General features: G+C 42.3%; 1 protein-coding gene across 1 annotated transcript in view; it reads left to right on the plus strand.

The window, feature by feature from the left end:
* Positions 1 to 25,372, plus strand: part of LOC109526659 (contactin-3-like) — a 64,923-nt gene that overhangs the window by 8,208 nt on the left and 31,343 nt on the right. Inside the window, exons 2-10 of the mRNA XM_019888084.1 lie at positions 4,276 to 4,412; positions 6,838 to 6,973; positions 14,452 to 14,627; positions 17,612 to 17,707; positions 17,789 to 17,992; positions 18,569 to 18,671; positions 18,893 to 19,077; positions 19,642 to 19,778; positions 22,917 to 23,046. Of these exons, the coding sequence (XP_019743643.1) occupies positions 4,358 to 4,412; positions 6,838 to 6,973; positions 14,452 to 14,627; positions 17,612 to 17,707; positions 17,789 to 17,992; positions 18,569 to 18,671; positions 18,893 to 19,077; positions 19,642 to 19,778; positions 22,917 to 23,046 (1,222 nt within the window). The 5' untranslated portion in view covers positions 4,276 to 4,357. The remainder of the gene's footprint in view (positions 1 to 4,275; positions 4,413 to 6,837; positions 6,974 to 14,451; positions 14,628 to 17,611; positions 17,708 to 17,788; positions 17,993 to 18,568; positions 18,672 to 18,892; positions 19,078 to 19,641; positions 19,779 to 22,916; positions 23,047 to 25,372) is intronic.

Below are 25,372 nucleotides of genomic sequence, written 5' to 3' on the forward strand. Positions count from 1 at the left end.
GACATGCGAATCACTCGTCTGCTTCTGCTCATGCTAATTTCGGTAGCTGAGTTGCGCATTAGCATTTGGTAGAGAGGTGCATGTAAACCGAGGGCCACGTTGGCATTTGTGCATAAAACCCCCACTCCAAGTTTACACATACTAAGTAGACAGGGAGTGTATTACCCAGTGTGCCCTCCATCACTCCTCAGTCTCTAGGTGCCAACCAACTGTACATTGTGCTCCCATCACTGAGTTACGGCGTGCAGGACTCTTTGCAGGAAGGAAGCAAGCATAAAAATCCAATTCGGCCGACTTTGAAGGGGAAGAAGAAAAAAAAAAGGCTGGAGCACACATGAAAGGTGTTGAGGAAAATCCTGGCTGAGGCTCCACGTGTCTGACTTGACATCCAAGGCAGCTGACAAACAATTAGACCCTCTATAAGTAGTGCTGTGAACCAGGCTCTCTGGGGATTAGACCACAAATGAGCCACACATCACGGCTTATGTCTTCTAAATGGAAAGTGAGTGCATGTGTGGAGGCACGGTGTTCCTGGGCATGTGTGTGTGTGTGTGTGTGTGTGTGTGTGTGTGTGTGTGTGTGTGTGTGTGTGTGTTCGCTGACATTTTAGCAGATTGGTGTTGATATCTGTCTGTGGGCCTCAGTATATCATGAACCCCTCCCGAAAACATGAATTCATTCGATGTCACCCGTGTCAAACTCACGGAAGGGGGTCGAATCCGGCCCGCCATGTCAATTTATGTGGCACGCGAAAGCAAATCACCTGTGTCAACTTGCTAAGATCTGTCCCAAAATGTCAAATTGTCATGTGTAATAAATAACATTGAGACTATGCAATAATTTTATGTTGACCTGTTGACCCTCACTTGAACAATAACTGAACAAACTATTTTAATCAACATGTGTCACGAAGCGTGGTGGTGGTGGTGATGGACCCCAAAAAGCAGGCAAGAGGGCGGAGCAGAGTATACTTGACAGATTGTATTAAAACACAGAGAAAACTAAATCCTAAACAAAGTCCTGAAAACAAAAAGAATCCAAAGTAGCAAACAAAACCATGACCGAAACATGACTGAGAACAAACATGACAGTAGCAAACACACAAACAATGACCCGACACCGAGCGGTCGTGCCGGGAGTCCTTTTAAACAAACATAATTACTTAATGACCAACAGGTGTGCAGCTGCAGGGAGTGCCACCTGTTGGTCCCAAAACTGAAACATGACAACTTGACTGATTTCAAAACTAGTACTCAATTAATTTGTTGTGTACAAGTAATAATTTTGTGGTTCCACTGTCATCACAGCCCTACGAGGGAAGACGTAACTCCAAATTGGCCCGCGACTAAAATGAGTTTGACACCCCTGTTATGTGTTCCAGCGTGTCTCTATGCAGATGTACACTCAGGAGCACTTTATACAGTACCAAAAAAAAAAAACCCAAAAAAACCCAAAAAAAAAAAAACATTGGTTACCAACCACTTAGGTATAGCAGTCAGATAGCATTAAAAAAAAATACTTGTCTGCAAATGGTCATAATACTTGATCAACTGATTGTAATACATTTGGTTGGCAAAATTGTTGGCATACCTCATCGAGTCTTGAAGCCGGTGAGATAAAATGGAGTGCACGACTGGATGCGTTGTTGATTTAGTCTCATTTCGTTTGTGGTCTCGTAATGAACGCCAGGATATCAGACCTGGGCAGCTGAGCTGCATACATACAGGCCTCTGGGTCGGAAACTCCTCCAAGTGGAATTGTTCGGCTCAAATCCATTTCAATTGCTATTAATCTTCTAAAACTACGTTTCACAACCTTGCTGAGTCAAGGCCTTTTTACATTATAAAACTCACAGGACACCACCAACCAAAGTGTGACAAAAATGATTGCGTGCATCTACAGTGGTACCTGGACTTACACCTTTAATTCATTCCAGGACCTAAAATCAATCCATTAATTCACTTCGAAGACCACAATTCAGCCTAATTTGTGTTTTTAAGAAAGAGCAATTGCAGGGGATTGTATAGAAAACATAATAGAAAAGAATGCACAGAAATAAACTGGTTTTACAGCGTCTACTTAACGTATTTACTGTAGTATTTGTGTGTTGGATATGTGCTTTTAAGTGGGTTGATCAAGTGAATGACATCAAAAGCTGGAGCCGTGTCGGCCACGCGAGTGTTTTCATTTTGTGTTTGCGTGTTCGACAGTTTGTCCCGCTCAATAAAGAGCTGACAGTGTACCTGTCCTTGCCCACATGTGAGGGCGTAATACGACATTAATTGCTCCCTTTTTTTTTTCACTTCACTTAAGTGGCATTGAAGCTGGAACTTAAGTACACTTCAAATTTTAGCTCACAACACAAAGCAAAAAAAATTGACCAATGGCTTGCAACTCATTAGTTATAACACCCATAAAGGGTTCATAGTATATTATTTGAATGGAAATGTGTACTGGTATTTGTTGACTTTTATATTACTCTACAGTTGATCCCCGTCAAAGTGAAAATGTTTCGGAAAAAATGATTTGAACCCCTCAAATTATTTAAAAAACACTCAAACATAAAATATAGCTTGTAATGTTTACATTTGATTTTCTGAGGCTAAAGATTGTTTAGCTTTCAGGTTCACATGTACATATGGCAGCACAGAATGACTTTGAAGTGAACGAGGTCTTATTTCTTGGATCGGAACAATGATGTCATTGACCAAGCGCGCAAATTATGACATTAAGTTGAACTAGTTTTGACATTCAGTTGAACTGTTGACTAATCTCGATGCAGTCGATCTGATCAGTTTAAAGTCTAAAAATGTGTACCGTATTTTCCGCACTTTAAGGCGCTTCGCAGTATAAGGAGGAGATTCAATGAATGGTCTAAGCTTTTTTCATATATAGGGCGCAGCGCCTGATAAGGCGCATCAAATAGAAGCTACACTAGTGGGTGCGGTGGCGTTATGCATCCACTAGATGCAGCTTCGCGAAAGGGAATACAATACACTCGAGCTTTATTGATATAAGCTGTAACAAAGCACTTTACAGAACATTTAAAATACTACTTCCAATATATAAGGCGCATCGGATTATGAGGCGCACTGTCATCTTTTGAGACAAATTGAATGTTGGTAGGTGCGCCTTATAGTGCGGAAAATACGCTCATTGTCTGACAGTTAAGTGAAGTTGGATCATTTCCCGCTGCACACCTGATGAGCTTCATGACACACGAGTTGGCTCGGTGGTGAGGAAACACTCTTTTAAAGGCACTTCATTCAATCAAACCGGCAATTCCAGTGTATCGTGAATTTGGGCAAAACATTCACATCAACGCAGCCTCTTACGGCAAGGCCGAGTTTATGTGCCTGTGAAATCCCGCCATAGGCCAGCCGTGCCCACTCGGCTGTTTGAATGGCGCTGATGGCACTACGCCTCTGGAGCGAGAACAGGGAACTTACACAGGCAAACACTCCAAAGGCATCACTATAATATTTACAATGTGTTACACGCACACATTAATTTCACAATTAAAATGTTGCTTTGCCTGGAATATAAAATACATATTGGTGGAGCTGGCGGGCTCCCTAATGAACTTGCAAACGTGCAAAAACAGAATCGCATGTCCGCGTGTACACCCAACTCACTCACCTTAATACAGTGTTTAGGATTTTTGTTGTGTGCGTGTGTGTGTGTGTGGGTGTGTGTGCGCGTTTGACATTTTGTAATTGCATCATTACTCACTCCATCTGCCCCTACTCCCCTCTTGCCATAAGCAAGCGCATGGCAATTTGCAAACACATGCTCCAAGCAGACAGACACTTGTCCTTGATTACGGACCCGGGTGGAATGGCTTCCTCATGGGGCTGTCCACGTCCACAGCAGAATGTGGGGAAACCGCATTCTGCCACTGTGGGTAGATCTAATTGATTGGATAGCACCCTATTGTCAGGGCCAAGTGTCCTCAGGCTGCCAGAAAGTGAACCCGTCCGAGTGATAGATGAGTTGTGTTGTGGGTCGCTACCCTAATAGTCTAACATTACCTCAGGTTCCGTATACCTACCATATCCCCTTCTAAGACACCTCTGGGTGCAATGTGACCACCACCAAGACAGAAAATGCAGCGTGATGCAACTCTTATCGTACAGGATTTGAAGTTTTATTTCATTTTGTCATTCCCTGCGCTTCCGGATGAGGTTATGGAAACACATGAAACTGTTCGCGTCACATAAAAATGATTGGCTGCCGAGTTTGGCATTTTAAAGCAAAATTATCTTTTTGAAACAGGTCAAGTGCTGTCTCACCAGGATCACAAGTGCCATTTCAAAGCTTATTGGATGAAAGCGTCATTTGCCCTTGGTTGCCAAAGATGACGTTGCCATGGAAACAGATTCTGCTGTTATCGATCATCGAGTGTTTGGCAGGTAAGCCCCACTTGTATTTTTTTTATAGGTGTCATGATTCTCTCACATTTAGACATTTACAGGTACAGGATGCTCACTGAGGAGATGAAAATAATTTCATTGTCGGTGAGGTGAAGGCGGGGGGGAAACAAAAGTCCCAAGCACTCACATGCACTCACAAACACCCGCTGCTCCTCACCCTCTTCTTCCCGTTGTACGGTAGTTTTGTTTAGTGTCACACTGAGAAATGTCTGTAATTTGTCTTCTGCTCAATGTTAAAATATAGAGCAATGCAAATACTACTCCGTTCGTGCATATTGATGAATATTTTAGCATCTTAAATAGTTTCTGCTCTTCACCAGTCAGCAACGATTTTCACAGTGAGAAAATTGACTCTATTTTCGTGCCCAGGCTAAGACTCGCACGACACATGGTCTCGCTCTGAGCAGAGGCAGGCGAGACCTTGTTTTGGTATTTTCACAAACCGGCAAAAGCCAGCACAGTGTGGCGCATTAAAGAAAGAAAGAAACCATTGTGGGGGGAGAAAATAACTGATTCTGCATCAGTTTAAAATCAACATGTGAGCTGCGCAAGTGCTTGACATGGCGGACGAGGAAACCAATTTGCTCGGGTCAATGCTGAGGTCGTGGCTTGGAAACTACAATACGTTGATAAGGACCCGCAGGGAGACCTCCATAGATGGATGATGTGAAATTGTTCAATTGTGCAACTGTTTGTGTCTGCGTGTGACCACCCCCGTAGCTGTACCTCAGCCAGGGTAGTGATTTCAAAAATGGCTTTATTTCTACAGTGAGTCACGGTGCTCGTCATCTTTATGAATACTACATGGTGAAATCTGCCACACATCTGCGGTTTGCAGAATCTGTCTGCCTGTCAAATTCATCTAAATCACATTACGCTACCTGCGCCAATCCTGAGACACGGTTCCAGCAGGCATAAAGTTTCGAGGGTCAAAGAAAAGGCCCTCAGTCCACCTGGACGGCCATCATGGCGCAGAAGAGCCTGCCAAATTTCCAAACAGGAAAAATGAGGCTGGCACCGGCAATGAAATCAAGAGGTGCCGGTTTTTATGCTCCAGTGCAGCTGCGCCGTCTCTGAATGCAGAGCCCACTATGTTGATAATTGTGGTTGTACTGTAATTTGTAGTGTTGTTAAGTGCTCTGTAAGGCGAGGCAAGTTTCTGTGTATCGCACCATTCATGCAAATCCAGAGTTCTTTACAGAGGCAAAGATAACTTGATCCAAAATAAGGTCGTATTGAAATATGAAAGTTAAGATGAAATCTCCAGCATGAAACCACCGTAAATGCCAAGCCGAAACAAAACACAAAAAGGCCAAATCGCACTCATGATCAAGTTAAGATCACAAAATAAAAGCCAAATGGTCAAATCAATATTTTTGATTCATGAAAAAGCCACAGTGAACAATAATAAAGTTTTCCGGCCAGATTGACATGAACTGACGGAGGAGATATCAGGGGTTCAGGAAGTTTGTTGCATAGTTGAGCACAGAAACAGAACGCTGCTTAACTTTGTTTGGTTCTGGTCCTGAAAACTGTAAATGAGCCCGCACTCAGAGGGGGACTTCAAGGTATTGAACGTATTTTGATATGCCGTATACTGAAAGGTAATTCCAATGTTTTGCCCATCCAAATGAGCCAGCCTAAGTATTAGAACCACCTCTCAGTATGATGAAATACAAAACCAAATAACTCTCTAACAGTGACATTCAAACAACAGTATTGTCTTTCACAAGGCATAAAGTTTGCTTTTTTTATAGAGCTCTTGGATTGGTTATTATTTTGATTTTTTTTCGCCAGTCTCATGATGCATTCACAAAAAGCAATGATGCTTTTAAATATCAACATGAATGTGATTGCATTTACCACCCATCGAGTATTAGAACCTGAGAGATGCTCAGACACCAGCCAGAATGTTAATCATCTAGCAATTTGCAATTTGAACTGCACTACAACAAAACAGCAATGCCGAAAGGTCAAGCGAGTTTGAACGCACTAAATATTTTGAGGGGAAATCAATCATAAAAATGCAGCCAGACTTTGCACCTCTTCGAACCGCAATTCCATGACAGATATTATTACATTACAATACACGATTTAGACTGGACCATTTAGGCTATGAAACACTCCTTCACTAATGAAGATTACACGTTATTCACCTCAAACTCGACGGACAGTATTTAACGTCACACTTGAAACGTTTGATTCTATTCAGAATCACTCACAACGTCGTGATGAGCTCGCTGCTTTCCGACCTTTGCGCCCATGCATTCATTCACAAATTACGGAATAGGCCCACAGTGTTTTGGGGTTATTTTGTGCATGTGTGCGCGTGTGTGTGAGTGTATTTGTAGACACACATATTCTGCAGAGCGACTTTAATATTCAGCTTTACTGCTCTCGACAGATTGTCTGGACAGTGGGTTGTATCACGGTCCCAGATGGAGGATGGAGCCAGGTGATCTATTTATTCCAGTGGACTCCATTGAGGAAGAGGCGACTCTGACTTGTGACGCCAAGAGTACCCCGCCTCCTCAGTACAGGTTGAAGCAATTCTATTTGTTCTATTTTGTATACAATGTGTCAAATGGCGTCACTTAAGTCAGCGACTTGGGTTGAAAACAGGATTAGAACCTTTTCATTTGCACAGCACTCCGGGCTGTCAGCGCCACGCGATTCTCCAGTGGAATGCTTCCTCTCTCGACGCGCTATCGTACCACATCATGGAAACGGTTCATCTACACTCGGCCGAGCGTGCCCAGAACCTAATTTGTGCTCTGTGCACCTCGGAATAATTTACAAGATCAACTCAAACCACAGATTCAATGTTGAGATATTTCACAGAGGAATGTTATTTTTCTCGACTGAAAGTAGACTCAGGAGTCTTCTCTCATTGCGCAACGTGTAATTGTGATAAATGAAGGCGGTTTTGTTTCTGTTTTTTCCCCTTGCTTTATTCCCCTGATGGAATTTATTTGTGAACTTCTGTGTCCCAATATTGCTTTTAAATCCTGGAAACAGAGGTTTTTGATATGTGGGGATGTTCATTAGATAACATTTTTCCATCCATCCATTTTCTGATCCGCTTATCCTCACGAGAGTCGTAGGGTGTGTTGGAGCCTATTCCAGCCGTCTTTGGGCAGTAGGCGGAGGACACCCCGAAAAAGTTGCCAGCCAATTGCAGGGCGTGATTTTATTGAATATTTAAAAGCTATCCGCACTCACAATCACACCGAGGGAGAATTTCGTATGTTCCATTAAACTGCCACGTTTCTGGAATGTGGGAGGGAACCGGAGTACCCGGAGAAAACCCACGCAGGCACAGGGAGCACACGCAAATTCCACACACGAAGGCTGGAGTCAGAATCAAACCCTGCACCTGCGCACTGTGAGGCCGACGTGCTAACCAGTCAACCAACGGGCCGCCCAGATAACATTTTTTCAGCCAAAAAATCTTTTAAATTATTAAAGACAGTTTCCAGTTCAGACTGACACACCCTATGAATGTTAGAAAACAACAACAACAAGAATAGCAAGAGAACAGCAAGTCTGCCAATGTCCCAGTACCCATCTCATGCCAGTCCCATGAAAGCCCAGAAGAAGAAAAAAAATGTGGGTTGCATCAGGAAGGGAACCGCCGGATGGGAAGAGCTGAAACACGCAGCAACCTTGAGATGTATTACGGTACATTTATTTTGCAATTCAGCCAATACCCTGGAAGCAAAGATGTATTGTATCGTATTAAATATACGCAAATTATGTTGAATATATGTCTGTCCTTTATTTGGAGTCACCATTGTGTTGATGTACAGTAGGTACAATGGCCTGACTTTAGTGGAGGCAGCGTGCATTCAGTTTCCACTCAGTGACAGTGTGAATAGTTGTCTGCCTCGACATATGTGCCGTGTGACTGCCTCGTGACCAGGCAAGTGTGTCGTTCTCCTTTCACCTGAAGTCAGCTCGGAGTTTAGAGGTCTCGCCATGTTAGTGATATCAATGTGTATGGAGTGCCATGATCCTGTTCTTGAGTGTCTCCAGCAGGTGGCAGAGGAGGGCCTCCCCTGCCGCCTGCACACTTGCTGCCAATGTCTCATTAGTTAAACCCTGTGTTTAAGAACTGCCTAATCGCCAAGTCTCCGTCGGATTCTCGACCTTGTTTGCTGCTCATGCTCAAGTGTAGTTTTCTAGACATCTCGATCTCGTAATTGTCGTTTTTGCTCCGAGTCTTTCGCTTCTAAGTATTGATATTATTTTGTCTTTTGATCTTGCGCTTGTTTTGTTTCATGAAATTGGACTCTGGCTTTTTCGTTTATATTTTCGGACTTGCTATTTTTATCTTACCTTGCCTATGCAAGTGCTTTTTGTTTAAGTATATTTTTTTCCTGGCTCTTTGAGACCAGCGATTTCTGTCTATACTTTGTCGGTGCGCTTTTGTTCGTCAATAAATATTTTTTCTTCCGGATTTTGTTTGTGTCTACGTTTGTGGGATCCAATGGCCATTCAGTTCGTCCACGAACTGTGTCCATGAGCGAGTCCTTCAAAATTTCTCCCCTCCAAGGGATCCCTGGAGTCCAAATGCTTGAGAACCACTGTGCTGGACTATAAACGTCAGCTGCGCTGTGCGTTGAATTACTACAGCACGGAGGAGCTGAATGATAGTGGAGCACATTATGTAGGCTCATTATTTCTCACCGCGTGCCCAAGACCAGGTATCTCCATGTAGTGATTAAAGGTGAATGGAGCACGTTTCGACGTGGTGTCTTGTCAAGATGGCTGTGCAGGATTCTGCTTGCCCTCAGCACCTCCCCACTTCTCTCTTGAAGTGTAAATGGGCTCCTATGGCGATGTCCTTTTATTTTTTTTTTCCCTCTCCCCTTCCATCTGATAGTCCTGTCACTCAGGCAGACAGATGAAGTTTCCACAACAGGAACACCACAGCAATAATTCTCTTCATGGGAAAAAAAAACCCAAAACACAACACAATTTGCACAACGAGGCGTCTTTGCGCGAGGTCGAAAAGTCATTCAAGATTAGTTCCTTAATACAAAGAAACAAAGCGGATCTCAAAGTGACCCTGAATTTGACACTCAACAGTATAATTTACTTCAAAGATGTTATTTCACACAAAATAACAATAAAAAGCATAGATTAGCCCCAGTGTGCGGGGACTAAGATGATTTACTCTCTACAAATGATCCACCAAGTCCCAGGCCCCCTCCATGCCGCCCAGCTCCAGAAATTTAAAACTGCTTAATTGCATGTTTAGCAGACCATGCTTAAGGCTAATCTCTCGATGCCAAGTTATTATCTTAACAGTACATTTTGCTAAATGACTGACACAGCACGAATAACGCTTTCTATTTGTTACTACATGCTATTTGGGAGGGTATTATTAGACATCGGAATCTATGTTAGTGTTTATGTTTTCAGGGTTAATAGAAGTATGAACTTGTTTTAATTTCCTACTGAAGGTAATTAGCCACCTGACTCCAAATTTGTGGCACCCCTCTTATTTGCCTCTGTTGCCGAATGAGCAAGTCGGCTCTCTTATAATGTGTGGGGACTGGGGTCAGAGGAATTTATCCGAATGCACAACGAAACAAGGCATCCTTGACAGTAAGCACCCATTGACATGCAATGATTTGGATTTATTCCCGAAGAATTTCACATCTATTTATTTATTTATATATTCATTCATTTTTTGGAAGGTTAGACTTGTCAGCTTTTGTAAAATTTGCCATTTCCTCCACATCTTTCGTTTCCACTTAAAGGTGGTAGAATACAGTAACGTGGCCAAGGAAATTATTTTACCGCGGGAACATTCTCGAATATGATCTGTCCTTGAACTTATCCAGAGTCTGGTTTTCAACAGCTTCAAAGAGCGATGCATAGCTGCATTCGTAGAGATATTCTTTGGATTGAAATTTTCAACAGTGTATTTTCCGCACTACAAGGCGCACCTAAAAGCATTCCATTTTCTCAACGGTGCACCTTATAATTTGATGTGCCTTATATATGGATCAATATTCAGATTTCTTGGACGTAGTATTTTAAATGTTTTGTAAAGTGCTTTGTTACAGCTGCAGGCTGTTATGAAGGCTGTGTATCAATAACGCTGTATTGTATTGTATTCCCTTTAGTGTCGCTCCATCTAGTGGCTGCATAACGCCACCGCAGCCAGGGCTCCTTATACATAAAGCTGTATTCAATTGTATTCCTTTTAGCGTAGCCCAATCTAGTGGATGCATGGCCCAACCACAGCCAGAGCTCTATAAATAAAGCTGGATTGTATTATATTCCCTTTAGCGTAGCTCCATCTAGTGGATGCATAAGGCACTGCCTTTTAATGCGGTGTGCCCTATATATGAAAACAGTTTTGAAATAGACCATTCATTGAAGGTGCGCCGTATACTCCGAAGCGCCTTATAGTGCGGGAAATACGGTAACTAAATTGACCTTTTTATATTAGTACAAATTGGTCAATTTGTAATTTTTTGTATGATACTTTGCTGCTCAGTGTGAAGGAGGCACAAAGGAATGTTAGAAGTAGTTCAAAAGCTATTTCTGTGTCATGCCAATTTCTCCTACCTAATGCTATTTTTTGGTGATAATAAGAGGGCAAGGTCTAAGAATGTCATATTATGTCAATCGAATGTGACAGTGAAGCGGTGACTAAGTGCGATATTGATACTGTCTAAAATGCCTTTTAAAACTTTCGTCTTCTGTTCCCCTTTAAATAGCCGAGGACAGCTTTGTGCATGATCCGCTCAGATTAAATTTTAATGGTCCCTACGGGGAAACCGAGATTGTTGCCTCAGCAGGCAGTGATAGTGGAAAGACACTGTGGATTAAAATTGATAGAAAGGGAATATGACCGCCGCATGCTTCCTGTGTAAATAAAACATGTCTGCTATTTTTTTAATAAATTAACTAGAGTCACAAATCTTTGCCTTAATTGAGACACATCTTCAGTGAATGGACTTGGATTAACAGGAAAACATACTCAACAACGTGTTGTAAAATGACTCGAAAACAACAATGGGTGCCTTCTAATAAGGAGAATAGTGACTCTGAAGTTGCCATGGCAACCCCAGATCACCTTTTTCAGTGGGCTCTAAATGTGCTGTAAAGGCGAACTATTCACTGAGTAGGAACACATTTTGCGGGGCAGAAAGAAGACCCTGCGAGGGAGGCGGCCCTCTTGAGAGGCTCGGGATCATTTGGGGAGGGGGCTACCGTACTGAACAACACATTTTCACACTTTTAATGGGGGGGGGTGTCATTAAGGAATAGTGTTAGAATCGAACATGGATGAATCGATTAATCCACCACGTTTTCATTTTGCATTCAGTGTGTTCCAAAACCATTTCTTGTTGTTTATTTGTTGTTCTTCAGTGATTAAAAAAAACAACGAAGCAACAATTACCGGTAAGCACTGTCACATCAGAGGGATTGATGTTGTACTCACCGACTGTTTTGAATTGAGTCATTTACTGGTTCGACCCTTGTTTTCCAAAGTAAATGTTTGCAAATGTCTTATTTTCATTCGACACAAAAAGATAATGGGTCTGTTTTCATGACGGACTGCATAAATCAGAGACTACTTACTCTTGAGAGGCTGAAATCAAAATGCTTGGACAATTTTAAGTTAAACTGCCTCTGAACTACAGGTGTCAGAGTCAAGGCCCGGGGGCCAGATCTGGTCCACCACATCATTTATATGTGGCCCGCGAAAGCATATCAAAGACGGCAACTTTCATAATGCTTGCTAAAATCTCAACCAAAATTTTAAATTCTTATTTGTAATAAATAAGAAAGATACTGTAATCATGTTCTTGTTACCAAACCCCTCATTACAATAACTGAATTAAAGAATAGATGAAGAAACCATTATTCTTGACTTCTTTCAGTCATAACGGCCCTCCAGGGGAAACTGTAACTAAAATCTGACCTGTGACAAAAATGAGTTTGACACCCCTGCTCTCAACGATGAGTCAATAATGAAAATAGTTGTGGAATAGTTTGATTAAGTGTTTACTTGTGGACCAATTTTGACACCTTTTTATTTCATATTGCTGGACCCGCAAGGACACTTCTGAATAATCGTGTTTTTATTCAGATGACATCGGTTTGTGTTTTGCAGGAACGGGTTCATTTGTTAACGTCTGCAAACATCTCATGTATTCTCATCGTCATTCCAAATATGTGCAAATCACAACCAGAGTCTGGGTGCTTAGTCTAGTGCAGAATAAATTCAATTTCACAGCGCAAATGGGTAACCCTGAAGCAGTTTTTTAATGGTGTACCAAAACCTTGGACTATTTTGTAATGTATTTATAGTATTGGATGGCCGTCAATTATTATTACCAACAACAATAAAGTTGAAAAGAATAAAGTTCTAAGTTGACGAGAAACAACATATTTAGTACCTAGCTCTTGGTATCAGACTTTTACCTTTGTTTGTGTGTGTGTGTGTGTGTGTGTGTGTGTGTGTGTGTGTGTGTGTGTGTGTGTGTGTGTGTGTGTGTGTGTGTGTGTGTGTGTGAATTATGACATCACTTCATTTCCCCGCACCCCTCCAAATAAATTATGACATCATTATTGTCATAGTACAACTTTTGGGGGGGAAAAAGGGTTTAAATACTGACCTGGAAAATATCACTGTTTTCCAAAACATTCACTGTTCTTGAAATGGCAACGCATAATAGTGGTTGGCGTCCCTCACGATCCAAAAACTCTGGGTTCAAATCTCTTCCGTCGGGGCATTCGAATGTTCTCCCGATGTGCATGCGGTTTTTCTTCCTCCCACATTCCAAAAACAAACACGCGAGGTTGGAAAGCTCTAAATTGTCTAGGGCAGGGGTGCCCAACCTTTGACCAAAGATCTACTTTTCGATCGACCAACCTCCCGCGATCGACCCGTTACCGCACCCGCGCATACGCACGCATGTCCTGATGAGCAACCGCAATAAAGGCCCCGAAGATGAACGAAACAGAAAAATAAAGCAGACGCAAGAGTTTGTGTGTTTGTGAAAAGAAAATCACTGCCCCCATTAGTGGGAGACGTAACGCAGATGCATGGGATGCACTCTTGCGGCATGTTGACGATCGTAGCTCACGTTTTAACATTTTTATCTTGGCCCTCCAGATTCCCATTCTTTGCCATTGCCCTCGGTAAATTGTACATGAAACAATCTCTGAATGAGAATAATCATAACAATAAAAGATAGAGCGCAACAGCTCTTATCACAAGCTGCAATTGCAGACTGCTGACCGGAAACAAATTCCTGTGATGCAGGTCACGCGCTGCCGTAGGTTAAAGGTGACCTGCTTTTTACATTTTATTTTTATTTTTTAAAATACTTTTTGTGAAAGTGAGACTGATAGGATGCTAAGGGTGCAGTGTGCACTAACACAAGAAGATATCATATTAATAACACAGACACAGAAATTTTTGGGGTTGGGTTTTTTTTTCCCCCGTCTTCACCCCTCGCGATCGACTTAGGACCAATCCGCGAGCTACCGGTCCATTGCGATCAGCGTATTGGGCACCCCTGGTCTAGAGAACAGGAGTGGGAATGTTCATATGTGCCCTGCGATTGCCTGTTGAACATTCCAGGGTGTAATCCGCCTATTGCCCAAAATCAGCTGGAAATTAGGCTCCAGCTAACCTTTGAGTGGGTAAGCGCTGATAGAAAATGGTCGGATATGTGGAGGATATCTTAATTTCACAGCTGTACTTGTTTTACGTTGCCCTGGCCACGAGACTCCTGAAATGGTCCACACAGAAGACTCTTCAGTTGTCACATTTATTGTTTGCTTAAAGACAAGCTTTGAGGCAGTGCTTGCAGAATTCATAATGACTTAACCTTTCACGTCACACTACGCGTTTCAACCCGGGAGTGAGTGGATATTTCGGATATATTATTCATACTCAACTTCTCTCATTGCGTCTTGCTTGGTTGCAGAAAATGAATGGCACGTTCTGCCAGGGACTGATGGTGTTTTTTTGCCCCCACAGATGGTCGCTGAATGGGACTTTCATAAATCTGAGCCTGGATCGACGGCGGCGTCTGTCAGGGGGCAACCTCATTATAAGCAGCCTGGACCGCTACCGGGATGTAGGCGTGTACCAGTGTATGGCGTACAACACTGCAGGAGCGATCCTCAGCAGGAGAGCACATCTCAAGTTTGCCTGTAAGTCACTCCCTGTCACTTTGTGTCACTCGTCACTCAGAGGTGGCGTGGGCGTCGCACTCGGTCAGCAAATAACGTCCAGGCCCATGCGGCAATTATTTGCAATATTTATCAGACTGCCGCAGCCTTCGTGTGAAGCTGCATTAAATGTTAAAAGTGTGTGTGTGTGTGGGGGGGGGCTTGAGTGTGAAGACCTCTGACTCATCACTTTCAACTTTATGACTAGAAAACAAGCCTGATGACTTGTTTTCTGAAGTGTGTCATTAAATTGGGTCGTCTGGGACAAGGTCGACCACCCAAAAGTGTTTCTGTTTGGTGAAGAGCACGTTTGGCAAAAGACGGACGAGAATCCTGTGTTTCACCCCATGCAAATGCGTGACAATGAAAGGAAAGAACTGTTGAAATAAAGGATCTTTACCACTCATTAAGGACTCTTCTCATGCAGATCACCTACGCTTGGAGCCATATATAGCCACGCACCGTTGGTTCCAATCAGCAAGCTTTTAACACATCCACTGCTGAGTTACGGTCTGATTTGTTGAAAACGTGATTTGTTGAAAACATGAAAAATAGATGGAAATGGTACACCCTTCTTTGCAGAAACAACATTGCCGTTAGAACTTCTGAAAAAAATCACCTTTGGGGCCACCGAAGAAAGCCGTAACTGTTTTTCAATGCAAATACAGGGCGTTGCGACCATTAATCCACTGCCGCGAGCGTCAAGGATTATACAAATCAAACGATACAATTTCCACGTGATGTTCTCGGACATTAGAAGGAATGGTTGTTTCACAAAACCAAATGATTCCAAATCAATGGAACTCTCGTTGGAAATCAAACCTGGTATATTTGCGCCTAAAAGGAAATTCGGCTAAAAATGACGTGGCAGGATTGTTTTCATGGTTGTCTTCTCGCATGCCTCAGTTTCACTTTAATCACAATGTTAAGTGTGAAAAAATACAGCGAGGACCCAATTAAATAAACTAGAAAAATAAGCATACGGTATAACCATGACAGAAAAAGGATTTTAATGAAATATTTCTTTCTTTATACTCAACCTTCCAGGTCATGGTAATTCCTAAAACAGCTGAACCGTTTCTTGTTTGTGGAAGGCATTTCAAATGCCTTTGATCCGAAATCTTCTTCAGGTTTAATTTTTAAGTGTGGAATCTCCACATTAGAGTTATTTTGTTTTTTGGCTGGCGTAGCTGGTCAATAACCATCCTGCCTATCAACTGATTGTTCATCTGCCTGGTAGCAAAACAGCTCGTTAAGTGGCCGCTCTCCTCGTGGAAGGAGACAAACTTCGAGGAGGGATGTCAGCACATTGTTATAATCTGGCGCAAACCTCTTCCCACCAGAGACATAGTGTAAATATGCAGGGAGGTTTCCACGCTTTAGAAATTCGGATTTAAGAAGCCTTTTCCGTGAAGGTGAAACGTCTCCAGCAACCAAGAATCATTTGTTTTGCTTCAATAAGAATAATAATAAGAAAAAGAAAACCTTTCTTCGTCTCACGTTTGTCACATTTGCAAAATTTACTGAAATGTTTAATAAACTGCTTCTTAAAACATAAAGATAATAGCCATGCGTTAGCTGTAAAATATACAGTCTTCAAAGTGTTCATTATCATTGTCATTATATTGGAGCTACTACATTATAGAGTAAAAAAAAAAAAAAATAGATATACTCAAGTTCCCCTATGCAATTTTTACAAACAAACCAACCTTAGTTCCATCCATTTATCCTCACCATTGTCGCGTGGGGTGCTGGAGCCTATCCCAGCTGTCTTCAGAAGTAGGCTGGGGACACCTTGAACCGGTTGCCAGCGAATCACAGGGCAAAAAGAGACAAACAACCATCTGCGCTCACACTTACACCCAGGGACAATTTTTGAGTGTTCACGCATGCTTTTTGGAGTGTAGGAGGAAGCCGGAGTACCCGGAGAAAACCCATGTATGGGGAGAACATGCAAACTCCACACAGGAAGGCCGGAGCCGAATCGAACCTTGCGCCTCTACAGATTTGACCAGAAAAGTCGTGTACGAAAGAAAAACGGATGAAAGTTGATTAAAAATAACACTAAAGTTTGAGTAAAAAAATTTGAGGGTTAGGAATTTTGAGTATAAAATTATTAATTATATCGATTACATCGACGAATAACGTAAAAAAAAAAAATCAATCGTCTTGATTTTTTGTGATGTCCTCGTTTGTGAATACAGTACACAACAAAGGAATAAATAACAAACACTTCTGAGACAGTCCAGTCTCCCCCAATTTACTGACATCTGATCGTTCTGTTGCAGCTACGCTCAAGGAAATGCCAAAATTAATTCTGTCGGGGGGGCTATAGAATTCATTTTGTGATTTTCTGTTTTGATGCATTACTGTATTTTCAATTTTCGTAGCTTCATTGAAGTAATCGTTAATTTACGTTTTTTGGAGGCTGTCATGAATGCCTCTCTGGTCTAACGGAAGAAGAGAAGGCACGGAGACGGACAAAGACGTACCTGTAGCTCTATCGAGTGGATGCATTGTAGATTGCGCTTTATAGTCCAGTGCATGCAATATATGAAAAAAAATTACAAAATACGCCATTCATTGAAGGCGCGCCTCATAATCCAGTGCGCCTTTTAGTGCGGAAAATACGGTAAATCTCATTTGGCATGATATCATACAGTATCTAGTACTACAATACATCAAGGTAGGGTATGGTATCAGATCTCCGTATTAGCTCTCGGTTCCAATTTTAGGAGGGCATTTTAAGTTTTCAGTTGGAGTGTCTTTAGTGTGTCTATCTGTGTCACTCTCCCTCTTTCTGTGTTGCTCAGGCGTGGCTGAAGTGCAATTCCCCCAACAATCCTTTCTAATGGATTTGTGTCGGTGTGCCGCTCAAAGCTTTTACCCTGTCTCTGTTCCGCTCATCCTCAGTCTGTATGTCAGCTCCTGTCATCATGTCCCTTTTGTCTTCTCTCCCACCACAGACTTGGATCATTTCAAAGTCCACACCAGAAGCGCCGTGTCCGTTCGAGAGGGACAAGGAGTGGTGTTGCTCTGCGGAACGCCCACGTCCTCAGGAGGTTCGAAAACAAATCATCGGAAGACATGAGCTCCCCAAAAAACATGTTGCATCGTGGCCAACGTCTCCCCTCCTGTCGCAGATCTTACATATGCATGGGTGTTTAACGAATACCCGTACTTCGTCCAGCAAGACAATCGCCGCTTCGTCTCTCAGCAGACAGGAAACCTTTACATCGCCAAGGTGGAGCCGTCCGACGTGGGCAACTACACTTGTGTCGTGATGAACAGCGTCACGAAGGGCAAAGTTCACAGCTCGCCTACATCGCTCATCCTCAGGACGGATGGTGAGAAAATAAAATTGGTGTCATTCCTTTGCCACGTTTTTCGAAATTGAGAGCTTTTTGTGTTTCTGCAGTTGTTTGGCACTTCGGTTGAATCACCAAGTGCCGACACCATCAGGGCAACAAAACAATGGGCTCACTTTAAAAGCTCTCCCTGGTGAATTTCCAGGCCTCGTTCTCTTCTGGTGCACTTTCACAAAAATAGTGACTAAAGATTGGCTTTGAAATGAATTAAACATAAGCCATACATCACTGAACCATTACATTGAGTGTTCCAGTGGCTCGACCAGTTACTTTCCACTCATTGCACAGTACATGTCTTCAATTCGGTCGTAAGTTTAAAATAGACACGCTGTTCAGCATTCAAAATCAATTCCACTCAAGACAAGATTTAAATTATTCCACATGACATTGTTGTGCATGCTTTCAACGGATTTTTTTTTTCTTTACATTATGGACATCCATGTTTTTTTTTCTTTTTTTTTGTTCTTGTCTTGCTTTTACAGCCCCTAATTCGTATCATATTGCTTGTAAGTCATGAATAACGTAAGAATGAGATCTTGTGCTTTCTCTTCATAGGAGTGATGGGTGAATACGAGCCAAAAATAGAAGTTAATTTCCCAGACAATGTACCCGCCGCAAAAGGATCAACAGTTACGCTGGAGTGTTTCGCTCTGGGGAAGTAAGCTGGATTCCTCAACGCCTGTTTTCAATCCCTTGCCGTTGGAATGAGAAACTAGTGGATAAAGAAAAGTTACTGTGGCAATTATATTTCTTAAAAGGTCGCATTTTAAACCTTGACGGGGTCTGAAAAAGATTTATTTTGTTGACGGCTTCTGTTCACTCAACAATCTCAAACTTTCAATGAAACTTGAAATGAGAACATGTGCTGTCTCCTCGCAGTCCTGTCCCCGAGATCACTTGGAAGAGGGCTAATGGAGTTCCGTTCCCCAGCAAAGTCAAAATGAAGTACGCCAACGCAGTGCTGGAGATCCCCAGCTTCCAGCAGGAAGACACGGGAGGATATGAGTGTGTGGTTGAGAATAAGATGGGCAAGAATACCGCTGCGGGACTGCTGGCTTTCTATGGTAACTTTACTTACCTTCTAAGGGGATGCGCACATTCTGACAATTTTTCAAAACTAATTTTAGTCTCATGCATATCAATAGATTCATCAAAGAATCCAAATCTGCATATGCAATTGGCTTGCTTATTTTTTTTTTAATAGGGCCTGGTTACCATACGGTGAAGAATTATAATTTGGTCATTTAATGATCGTACACGACTAAAACCCGTTTTCACTGATGCAGTCTGAACTAAGCATTGCAATATTCTCATAAAATAAGCACTGCTGGCTTTCCTTTAATGCTAGTTATTACTGTTTAATTTTGGGCGGCATACGTTTGCCTGTGAAATTGAGAGTGCAATAAAATTGTACTTGATGTGATATTGGATTTGACCAAAGTGAGTTTTTCCAATATTGTGTCCGAGGAAATGAACGAAAAGCCTAAAACTGTGTAAGAGCTAACAAAAAAAAAACTGCGGGATGGGCACGCTCGATCTGAGCATGCGCTGACATGACCTGTTTTCAATGCGGTGACACCATTTTTGCCCCATCCAAATATCTCGGCCTGGTGTTTGTGTTCCCTCAGCCAAGCCTCAGTGGATTCAGACCATGAAGGACACAGCCTTGGCCATAGAGGACACTTTGGACTGGGAGTGCCGGGCCAGCGGCAAACCCAAACCTATTTACACGTGGCTGAAGAACGGCCAGCCGCTTCTCTCCAGGGTAAAATGTGCCTCTTGTCTTCACTGCTGTTTTATTCTCAAGACTTAATCTCCCCCTTCAACTCATCCGATTCCCCACCCGCCCCCCTTTATTTCCCACCGTCAAACTCATTGCCGCTTTTCCAAGTGCAATTCATGGTTGGATGGAAGGAGAGCGTAAACATGTCACAGAGCGAAGAGACACGGTTCCCCGCCTACCTTGGCAGATCACACAGAGTGCAGCGCCGCGGTCCCGACGGAGGTTGCTCCATTTCATCTGAATGGAGTCACTCGCAGCTCTTCATTATTAATGGCGCATATTTAAGACCGGCTTGATTAAGGGACAGCGAGCTTAATCTGGTTTGAAATACACCTTGCCACAGTCCATGTAAGCCTTCTGCGAGAACCACAGCTTTTTGCTTGATTGTCTTTCGCGGTGCGGAGATTTATTGATGCGTGTCGAATAACGCCTGACTGTCGGCCTTATTTAATGAGATTGACCTCAACACAATCTGTCTGATATTTCAAGTGGACGTGTAGTTTTATCCTAAAGACTGGATGCCTTTTGAGGTATTTACGGCGTAAGCAAATATGAAAGGATGCTCGCCGGGCAGATCATCAGAAGCAAAATGATCAGCATTGGCAATTAGAAGGTGTTTAGTGGGGCTTCAATTATCTGCAGGTTTTTGGGGGGGCTTTTGCTATTCACGACTGGGCTTGGTCCCTGGCTTTCGCGAATATTTGGGGGGTTCTGTATGCTACACTGAAAAAAAATGTGTTGAATTTACTCCGTTTTATTTCTTCATCCAGATATTCATTCATTCATTCATTCATTTTCCGATCCGCTTATCCTCACGAGGGTCGCGGGGGGTGCTGGAGCCTAACCCAGCTGTCTTCGGGCAGTAGGCAGGGGACACCCTGAACTGTTTGGCAGCCAATCGCAGATCACACAGAGACGAACAACCATTCACACTCACACTCACACCTCGGGACAATTTAAAGTGTTCCATTAACCTGCCCTGCATTTTTTTGGAATGTGGGAGGAAACCGGAGTACCCGGAGAAAACCCACGCAGGCACGCGGAGAACATGCAAACTCCACACAGGAAGGCCAGAACCGGAATCGAACCCTGTATCTGTCATGATTCGGTTTGGGACCAACAGGTGGCACTGTAGGGCTCTCCCTGCAGCTGCACACCTGTTGGTCATTAGGTAATTAGTGGCTTTAAAGGGACTCCCAGCCCGAGCAATCATGGTCGGGTCATTGTTGCTTTGTGCTACTGTCATGTTTGTTTGCTGTCATGTTTGTTTCAGTCATATTTTGGTCAGTGTTATGTTTTATCTTCAGTCATGTGTTTTGTTTGATACTTTGGACTTTGTTTGTTTTGGATTTCATTTTCTCTGAGTTTTAATACAATCTTTCAAGTACACCCTGCTCCTCCCTCCTGCCTGCTTTTTGGGGTCCACCACCACCTCGCTACGTGACAGTATCTCTGCACTGTGAGATCGACGCGCTAACCACTGGTCCACCGGGCCGCCGTTTCATCCAGATAGATTTTTTGTCAAAGTAGATTCCACCGTTTCATCTTCTCTACACCCTCTGCCCTTTTCCTGCTCATTTTCATTGAGTGCAGCCAGAAAGAAAGCCCACGTCGTGGTTGTGGTTCAGGTAGGGTTGCAGTGCAAGTCTGACGCAACCAACTATTAGTGGTGATGCGATTATGCTATCATGACTGACATGTCGGACTTTCCGGTGATTGCATGAACAGTCATGTTGGCCAATTATAGAACAGTCACAGCCGCGCAGGAAGACGGAACCAACAGAAACGGGGAAACTCGGATCGAAACAATGCATAAGCCGACATAGTTTGGTGAGGCATTCATTGAACAATGTGTCTCATTACATGATGTTGAGTGTCAGCATTGCAGAGGGGTTTTCAAATCTCAATGTCTGAGTAATTGGATGCAGTCGGCAAAATACGTGTGATTGACTTCATATAGAAAGATACAATATTTCTTCTTCAAAATGACAGCAACACAGTACGTGACGGCAGTATGACTTTGCCCTTCAGAGACAGCCTTCCTCTGTGAATTTTGTGCGCCATGTCCAAATCCAATCAGAGCTTTTTTAAAATTCGTATTTTATTGAATTTCTGTGCACGCTCTTGTTTAATTGTGCTCAAGGATATTCTAACATACAAAATACTTTTTTTTTTTTTTTTTAATCCCGAGTCAATGTTTTTGCTGCGCCATGAAGAAAAAAACTAACGCTCAATTTATTTAGCTTTTACACATCTCGGTAAAATTTAAGATCATTTAAGGCATTGGCCTTGTTCACCCTTTCATGCACCAATCATGATAACCTGTAACCTGATGAGACGATAAACTGTCCACTGTAGCGACCGCTGTCCCTGAAAGGGTTAAATGATGACAATATTATGTCATTTCTTTTTTCTTTTTTTTTTGCTCCACCCTCTGTATTTATATTATCACCCCATCCATTTTTCAATACCTCTTGTCATGTTCAGGGGGGGCTACCCCAGCTGGCTCTGGAAGGAAGGCGGACAGCATACAAGACTGATCGCCAGGCGAGCACAACGCACACGCAGGGACAGACAACAATTTGCACCCACATTATTCACACCGTCACTGGGTGGGAATTGAACGCATGCTGCCTGCGTGGACACGTGAACCACTACATTGGTGAAAATGTACCGTATTTTACTTTTGGTTCTATTCTCATTTGTTTTTGAAGTGTTTTCTGAAAATAGAAACAGTATTGGTGTTGCGGTCAAGTGAAAAGCGCCGATGACCTCAGATGAACGTTGCTCTGAATGCATTTCTGCGAACGAGACTTCTTTCACGAAACCACACTGTTGAATATTTCCACGCTAATATTTCAGTGAGCGAAGCTGCCGGAAGCCGGACCCGGTTTGCGAACTATGAATCGTGCTTTACGTGATGGTGAGAGTTTGGTGGGCTGTGTTTTGGCTTGCACAAATGTGGTTTCCACCTGGATTGATATACAGTATTTCTTATTTGTTAATCCAGTATTGATCCAGGCCCAATCCGATGCCTATTAAGATTTGCCAGAGCCCGCCGAGCAAAGCAAAGGCTATCTTAAGTGTCAGCCAATAATTACTTTCTTTCATCTCTCACAGGATAGGATCCTTGTGAAGGACGGCGCTCTCTCTGTGTCCGTGCTAACGCTTTCCGATGCCGGAATGTACCAGTGCGTGGCCGAGAACGAGCACAGCATTATATATTTTGCTGCCGAACTAATGGTTTTAGGTAGGGTGGCATTTATCTCTCCCTTAAATCATCAAATCATTGCTCCAGAATTTTAAAGGTCATTTTACTGACATTCGAAAAGGTTGTCCGGCTTAGCGGATAATGGGGTCAGTCAGGATGTTTTAGTGGAGGTCAAACACATTTAAAATATAGCTTCCGATATTTACCTGCCAAATGAGAACAGAAATGCCACAATATGATTGTTTGAGGTGTAACACTAATAATTTGCTCGACGAACCCTTTGATTTTTTTTTTTTTTGAAGTCCATTGAAAAGATGACAAAGGATTTCATTTCATACCCATTAGGGCTGCCAAGATTTGTTGACTAATCACGACTATATCGACGTTAAAGACAATTAATGTTTTCTCAATTTTTGTTGGTTTGTTACTTTTCATAAATATTATGAAATATATAGATGTATATTACTATGTTATTAACATTGGTTGTGGCTGGTGCCTCTTTCCATTTTTGACATTGGGACAGTCATGTCTGGAAGCTACCTGAGCACATACAAGTGTGTGTTTGATGTACGTTTTATTATGGTGTCTTGTTTGGCAACGTTAATACTTTTACTATGAATTATGGAGGCCTTACTTAGTGAACTCGTGTTTATTGACACCCAAAAACACAGCTTCTGTATGGCCCCAGTGATGCCGAAAGAACAACTCCGAAACGGGAACATTCAAAGTAACAAAATATGATGTTTGCCACGACGCCTCAACACTAATACATAATGAAACACACATTCCTTCTAATATTTAAGCATTTGTGTGTGTGTGTGTGTGTGTGTGTGTGTGTGTTTTTTTTAATCATTTCAGGTGGTTGTCTCATTTTTATTTTGTAGACCAATTTAACACTTCTAAATTATGCATATTAGTGCAGCCTACTGAATTTTTAATTTGCACATCGAGAACATGACCGAGTTCAAGCGGTCAGATAATGATGGTTATGTATGAGTAGTTGCCTGCTGGTGTGATATGCTTCCTTTTACATATGATCGGGATGAGTCAAGTTATCGCGACTACAATCGTGACTGGCAAAATAATCATTTGTGGCAGCCCACAGTGAGCCCTCAGAAGTTGAACGCACCCTTTCTGTGACGCCGACTGACTTCCAAGTTTTTCTAATGTACACAAATTATCCTCATATAAAATAACAAAGTGATTTAATTCAGACTGTCCCCGTTATAAAAGATTTATTCACTTAAACATGGCTTTTAAAAAGATTTACCGTATTTTCCGCACTATAAGGTGTAGAAGGCGCGCCTTCAATGAATGGCCTATCTTACAACTGTTTTCATATGTAGGGCGCACCGCATTATATGGCGCATAGAATAGAAGCTACAATAGTGGCTGAGGTTACGTCATGCATCCACTAGATGGAGCTACGCTAAAGGGAATACAATACAGCTTTAATTATATAATGCTTTCACAACTGCCACACCTAAAACAAAGCACTTTACAGAACATTTAAAATACTACGTCCAAGAACTCAGAATAATGATCCATAAATAAGGTGCATCAGATTTTAAGGTGCGCTGTCGGCTTTTGAGAAGATGGAATGCGTTTAGGTGTGCCTTATCGTGCGTAAAATACGGTACTTTATGCAGTGATCCACTGGAACATAAAATAAAGTCAATTTACTCACACTTTGAAGACACAAAGTTTAAGAAAATGACACTCAGAATTGTTAGCTGTCAGAAAAAAAAAAAAGAAAAAATACGATTGATTTGTATGTATAACTAAACTGCAGTCCAGGGGAGCCGGACACCTTCTTACGCAAGTCTGATATCTTGTTCTGTGGTTGTCATCACAGTTTTTTTCTACCCTTCTGTGGTGGCATAATAACAAAACAAAGCACACACGTGGGTTGAATCCTTTAGATTCTCACTAAGCTAAAGTCCTACAAAATTTTCTGAAGTCACAGTGAAAGTTAGAATGACCTGTTTTAACTTTTGGGGCATCATTGTGTCGAACATTTTGACTGAATTCCAAACTGCACCACTGCTGTATCGAGGTTCCAATGCTGTTCTTGGCTTTCCAGAGTCGTTTTATGAAGTTGACTTTTTTTTTTTTTTTTTTTTTTTTTCTCAAATCCGTACTGTGTTGTTTGAATCATAACCTTAATTTTAAAAAGTCCATGTACCAATAATACGGTTTTACCATGATGTCCATTTGGACCCTCCTGGCATAATGTGATGCTTCTAAATTTACACACGGCATCTTTCACTTTAAATCTAATGTTATTTTGCCTGTTGATTTTGCTAGGTCTTCTTGTTCGGGTCTACAGTAAAGCCGCTAGTTGGACCATCCAGTACCGTTACGA

Source organism: Hippocampus comes, unplaced genomic scaffold (genome assembly GCF_001891065.2).
Source record: "Hippocampus comes isolate QL1 unplaced genomic scaffold, H_comes_QL1_v1.1 scaffold14, whole genome shotgun sequence".
NCBI lineage: Eukaryota > Metazoa > Chordata > Actinopteri > Syngnathiformes > Syngnathidae > Hippocampus > Hippocampus comes.